Source organism: Triticum urartu, chromosome 2, assembly GCF_003073215.2.
Source record: "Triticum urartu cultivar G1812 chromosome 2, Tu2.1, whole genome shotgun sequence".
Taxonomy (NCBI): Eukaryota; Viridiplantae; Streptophyta; class Magnoliopsida; order Poales; family Poaceae; genus Triticum; species Triticum urartu.
Window position 1 is genome coordinate 571,086,992 of NC_053023.1, and position 5,559 is coordinate 571,092,550.

Below are 5,559 nucleotides of genomic sequence, written 5' to 3' on the forward strand. Positions count from 1 at the left end.
GGGCCTCTCTCGTCCACACGAAGCTCCAGCGTGCGCGCCCGTGCACGTCGCAGCAATTTATACGCCGCTCGTTCCTCGCCGTCGCCTCTCCACTCCCATCTCCCATCATTTCTCGACCAGTAGCTGATCGACGCACGCACGTGAAGCCTGAGCTGAGCCGTAGAGCGAGCGACCAAAGCCAGGAAGTGAAGGCATGAGGATCCAGTGCGACGCGTGCGAGGGCGCGGCGGCGACGGTGGTGTGCTGCGCGGACGAGGCGGCGCTGTGCGCGCGCTGCGACGTGCAGATCCACGCCGCCAACAAGCTGGCCAGCAAGCACCAGCGCCTGCCGCTCGAGGCCGCCGCCGGCCTCCCGCGCTGCGACGTGTGCCAGGACAAGCCGGCCTTCGTCTTCTGCGTGGACGACAGGGCGCTCTTCTGCCGTGACTGCGACGACTCCATCCACGTCCAGGGCACGCTCTCCACCAACCACCAGCGCTACATCGCCACCGGCATCCGCGTCGGCTTCAGCTCCGTCTACAGCGCCCACGCCGACACCCACCCGCCGCCCTCCAAGCCCAAGGCGCCGCCGACCGCCGCCGTCCCCAGGGCGGCACCGGTCTCCGCCGCAGCGCAGGAGGTGCCGTCCTCGCCGTTCCTGCCGTCGTCCGGCTGGGCCGTCGAGGACCTCCTGCAGTTCTCCGACTACGAGTCCAGCGACAAGGCAAGGAGCTAGGCAACAAACCACGTACCACTGTCTCCCTGCTATCTCCATGGATACATCTCAGCGTGTCTCCATCGGTTTGCTGTTGCAGAAGGGTTCTCCGTCTCCTCTCGGGTTCAAGGAGCTGGAGTGGTTCGCCGACATCGACCTGTTCCACGACGACCAGGCGCCGGCACCAAAGTGGGGCAGAACCGCGGCGGAGGTGCCCGAGCTCTTCGCCTCGCCGCAGCCGGCCAGCAACGCCGGTTTCTACAAGACGGGCGGCGCGCGCCAGAGCAAGAAGGCGAGGGTGGAGCTGCCCGACGACGACGACGAGGACTACCTCCTCGTTCCCGATCTTGGATGAGATATCTGAACTGAATATATAGGTCGTACTATGTGTGATGCACTATGTAGTAAACTAATACGCGTGTGTGCCATCTTTTTGTGCCGATCGCTTAGTTGCCGTGGAAAATATGAAATTGCAAGGCGATTCGGGGAAATACTTTCAGAAACGAGATGGGTTTATAAGTGTAATATACTGTGGAAAACATGAACTGCTTTTAAGGTTTATACTGTGGAAAATTCAACCACCTGTAAACAAGAGGCGATCATACTGCATAGGGAAGATCACCGTGCACAGCATGCTTGAACTACAGCCAATATAGTACTGTAATCACCGTGCACAGCAGCCTGGGATAATGGCTCTTCTACAACAATGAATGAACAAAAAGGAAATCAACAAGTACTACATAGGATGGCTACTGCTTAACACCAACTGACGAACCACATGTCGCCAAGCAAACAAAATCATGTAAGCACGCACCATAATTTGATTGCGATATTTCAGGTTACTAATTATGCAACATCACAGGAGCTCGCTAGATTGCAGTAAGAAAATGAAGCCGTGAAAATGGTGGATGCTCTTCAGTAAGATTTATGAATCAGCTCAGTGTTTGAGAGTCTGTGACCACTTACCAGTATTTCTCAGTTCTTTTTGGAAGATCCAAGCAAACTGCACATAAATGTTTGGCTAGAAAAGCTCAAGCAAATCGTATACAAATTAATTTGACTGTCACCTTTTCTTCAGCAATGAACTAGCTCTTAGGAATATTTTATCGATCTCATCAAGCTCGGAGATTTTCAGTTCTTTTGCGGGTGAATCTGCCTTGTCAGAGAGTGAAGCAATCTTCCGCAGATGCTCCTCAAAATCATCTGATTCATTATCGACTTTTTCTGGGAGAAACTTATCCAGCCTATCTAGATACAAAGGGCGCTCCTTGCTATCTTCTGCTTGCTCCTCTGAATCTGTCTCAAACATGTCAGAGAGATCCTCGGATTCTGAATATGTGATAGACTCCGAAGTTGAATCATCATCAACCTCAGAATTTTCATCCCCCAACTTCTCAGACCTTTCTACATTTTCTGACAGGAGTTCGGATACAGTTCTGTTGTAAACTGAGCTAGAAGAATCTTTATTCACGGACACACTGTTTGTAGAGTCTGAAATAAAAGCAATGTCTTTCGCCGCACTTTGTCCTATAAGGCCTCCAGCTAACTTCGTCAGGGCGTGCTGATATTCAAGCTCCTGCTCAAGCCTGGGAATGTACCGCCTAAGAGCTCGGAGGCGATCTCTATACTTTGATTTGTCCAGTGCCTGATTAGAAATGCTAGATTTAGAGAAAGCAGGGTACTAACACTAAAAGGTATAACAGGACAGTGTATTAGTTATCCTTTATTCATTCTCATCCTGCATGTCTGTTTATATTGGATCTATTTGATCCTGACTTCCTGACTAGAATACAGAATACCCTTCCTACCAACTGAAAATAATTGGCTGACTATGCCTTTTGTTGTTATGTTCTAAACCTAGGTGATGAATGATAAATTGGTATCTTATTAAGGCTTTTGCATAAATCAGGAGGATCTTACTGAGCTTGTCTTTCTTTGAAATCTTGAAGCCGGTCTTTTGCTAGTTTTGTGCGTGTTTTTATAACCTCGCTTCACAATTCATACATTGTACATACATTGATATCTTGACCATGATAGCAGAGATAGAACATACCTTCTTTCTAGGAAGTGCAACCTTTGGTGACATTATCTCGGGTGGTGGCTGTGCATAGTTTTTTCCTCTGTACATAATAATTGTATTTCCTTCTTCAATGCTGAGCACAATACCACCACTTAGAACTGCTAACTCTGAGGCAATTTCCTTGACCTCCTCTGGTGTGAATGTCTTCACAATTACCTGTAGGGTTTGGTGCTTTTTCCAGTGCAAATGCATGTTCAAGATCACTCCCTGGTAAATTCCACGTCTTCCAACAGGCACATAATTTTTACTTTTTTGGCCCATCTTGAGGAAGTAGAAGTGTTCTTCAGGTGTAAGAACCTCAGGATCATGTGTGGGTTCTGAAGGATCATTTGGCTCAATTTTCTTCAAAGCTGCAAGAAGTCGTTCTTCCTTCCTTCGAGCCTTTAAGTGAAAAATATATAAGAAAAAGCCAACCGTATAACAATATATTTACAAGAAAATTTTCACAACAGAGTTCATAAAAAGGAAACACGTAGATTCATCGTAATGTGAGAGCAACATCAGAAACATAGATTTAAAAATCTAATAAGATAGCCCACCTCAAGGGTGGAAATTCAGCTTGCAGTAATATACCTTACATGACAATACTAACCAGCGGTATTAGAAAACCATGCTACGTCAAGTGAAAGTCAAGCAAACTTCATTCTTTTATGCTTTTTTTTCTGACACGGATCATTCTTTTATGGTTGAAAAAATCTTCATAAAGATACAAGTCTATAACAACTTACTAGCTTCAATTTTTTCAAAATCTTCTCCTCAGCGGTCATTCTCTGAAATTCCCTTTCCTTTTTCCATCTCAAGGATTTCAAAAACCTTGTTACGGCCCTCTTTCCTTTAAGTTTTTTCCTCTTCGCTTTTGGTTTGCCAGAATCATCAACGGATACCATGGCCCCAGTATTTTGTGGACCCGTTGCCGTATCTTGATTTTGACTATTAACAGGTCGACTGGTATGGACAGAACGGCATGTTTGAAGGTTATAACTTCGTGGCCAACTGAAGAACCTGTCGTCTTGGTAAAAAACCTTGTGAAAAGTATAACTACAACAGCATCAGAACTCTGAAATAACAGAACTGTTACATTATTGTACACTCTCTGTTTTTATTTACTCCGCATATTAGATTTATCTAAAGTCAAACTTTATAAAGTTTCATTCGCAAAAAAAGAAACTTTATAAAGTTTCAACAAGTTTGTAGAATACTATATTAACATACACACCACCGAATCAATACCATTGGATTCATAATTGAATATATTTTCACATCATATAGATTTGTTACTGTAAATGTTCTAAAGTTTGACATCGGTCAAACCTAACTACACTCAAGAGCTCGATGTGTTCGTCAGCTTGCGTGCACACACAAATACACTAAACCACAAAAGCAAAAGCATAACATAGATGAAACAGTTCATGCCTTTGGCATTTCATCGAACACCTCAAAGTCACTATTGTTTCGGAGCAAACCTACTGCATCAATAGCACAAGCCTGAAGCCCTTGTCACCAAAACCTCCCGAAAATCGCTCACTAAACCTCATTTACAACTCGGAATAAGAATCAACGGGCAAGAAAGGAATCGACAGATTTGTGTCTTACGGCGGAGGTGGTGCGCTGAGCCTCATTGTTCCGTGGGAAGGCGCCGTCGCATCTACGCTGCCAGACGAGGGGCAAGGGGGCGGAGGTGGTGTACGCTGGAGGCGCCACCTCCTTGTGGCCTGCCGGAGCAAGAGGAGTCGACCGGCCATGCGCGCCCGTAGCACCGTGCGGCGGGAGTTCGAGAGAGCCCGTGCGCGCGTGCTTGGGTGGATGGTTCGGGGCCTCTGGGGTATCGCACGGGCCGGCTCAGATGGAGAGCCCGCGTGGCGCGCGCGGTAGCTGAGGTGCTGTGCCGGTACGCATGCGGGCGTGGTGAATGGCGACTCGGCGAGTGGACACTGAGCGTGCGCGAATCCTGCGGGGAGGAAGAACGGGGACGACGCCTCGCTAGCGTGGGCCGCAGAAAGGCGAAACAAAGCGGAGAAACGAAGTGCACTGGCCCACTGGACTGGGATGTTGTTGGGGTCCACCCTATATGACGCTTACTGCGACTGCCGACTATATCTCGCTCAACACGAGTCCAAAGATAGTCTCGCATGAAGCTTTTTGTTCCCCACGTATTATTCTTTTTTGTTTTTCGTTTTGTTTATTTATTTGTTTCTTAGTTTTGTTCATATTCTTCGGTTTTTTTGGTTTTCTTCGTTCCCGCATGGGTTTTCACGATTTTTTCAGGGCTTTTCATTTTTCTTCGTTCATGAGTTGTTACTTTTGTATATATTTTCATATATTTCAGATTTTTGACGCACTTGCTTAGAATTTACAAAACTATGCTTAATGACTACGTTTTTCATACACATCGTACAGTTTTTGTATATATCAGTACCATTTTAATACACGATTAAAATGTTGTAAATATATGATTAATACTTTTTATACAATATGAACTGTTAACACTGGGCCTAGTGCCACTACCGACGAGACCGGTGTACGCTTCATCACCAAGGAGGGCCGGCCCAGCAAGAGAGCCCATCATCCTTCCACTCGCTACGCGGACGGCAACTGGGTGTAGTCCTATATTAGTCTATCCTGTCATTGTGTTGGGTGGCGAATTGGTAATGGCTGAGGCCATTGGCTTGTAAATCAATCCTTCCTCTGTAATCAAATACATCACAGACTTGAGAGTGAATACGAGATGCCGCCATAGTTTTCCCCTTCCTTCTCCAATCCCTATCTAGATCCTAACAATTGGTAC

At 46.6% G+C, this 5,559-nt stretch overlaps 2 protein-coding genes across 3 annotated transcripts; one reads left to right on the plus strand and one right to left on the minus strand.

The window, feature by feature from the left end:
* On the plus strand, positions 1-1,255 carry LOC125538838 (B-box zinc finger protein 24-like). The gene is made up of 2 exons (XM_048702142.1): positions 1-703; positions 795-1,255. The coding sequence occupies exons 1-2, from the start codon at positions 194-196 to the stop codon at positions 1,047-1,049; spliced, it is 765 nt and encodes a 254-aa protein (XP_048558099.1). The 5' UTR covers positions 1-193; the 3' UTR covers positions 1,050-1,255.
* Positions 1,256-1,288: 33 nt separating this feature from the next.
* On the minus strand, positions 1,289-4,756 carry LOC125538837 (uncharacterized CRM domain-containing protein At3g25440, chloroplastic-like). 2 transcript variants are annotated; one of them, XM_048702140.1, is made up of 4 exons: positions 4,368-4,756; positions 3,503-3,812; positions 2,748-3,155; positions 1,289-2,339 (listed from the first exon to the last, which is right to left on the minus strand). In XM_048702140.1, exons 1-4 carry the CDS (start codon positions 4,514-4,516, stop codon positions 1,758-1,760), a joined length of 1,449 nt encoding a protein of 482 aa, XP_048558097.1. In that variant the 5' UTR covers positions 4,517-4,756; the 3' UTR covers positions 1,289-1,757. The 2 variants fall into 2 exon arrangements, with proteins under 2 accessions (XP_048558097.1, XP_048558098.1); XM_048702141.1 differs by having other exon boundaries at positions 3,503-3,796; positions 4,368-4,600.
* Between the last annotated feature and the right edge of the window lie 803 nt (positions 4,757-5,559).

Bases quoted from the DNA above. Each gene is read 5' to 3' on its own strand.
- LOC125538838 (XM_048702142.1), top strand. From the start codon at position 194: ATGAGGATCCAGTGCGACGCGTGCGAGGGCGCGGCGGCGACGGTGGTG. The intron at 704-794 runs GCAAGGAGCTAG...TTGCTGTTGCAG, and splicing joins ACTACGAGTCCAGCGACAAG to AAGGGTTCTCCGTCTCCTCT.
- LOC125538837 (XM_048702140.1), bottom strand. From the start codon at position 4,516: ATGGCCGGTCGACTCCTCTTGCTCCGGCAGGCCACAAGGAGGTGGCGC. The intron at 3,156-3,502 runs GTAAGTTGTTAT...TTTCACTTAAAG, and splicing joins TTTTGAAAAAATTGAAGCTA to GCTCGAAGGAAGGAAGAACG. The intron at 2,340-2,747 runs GTATGTTCTATC...ATTTCTAATCAG, and splicing joins TTGCACTTCCTAGAAAGAAG to GCACTGGACAAATCAAAGTA.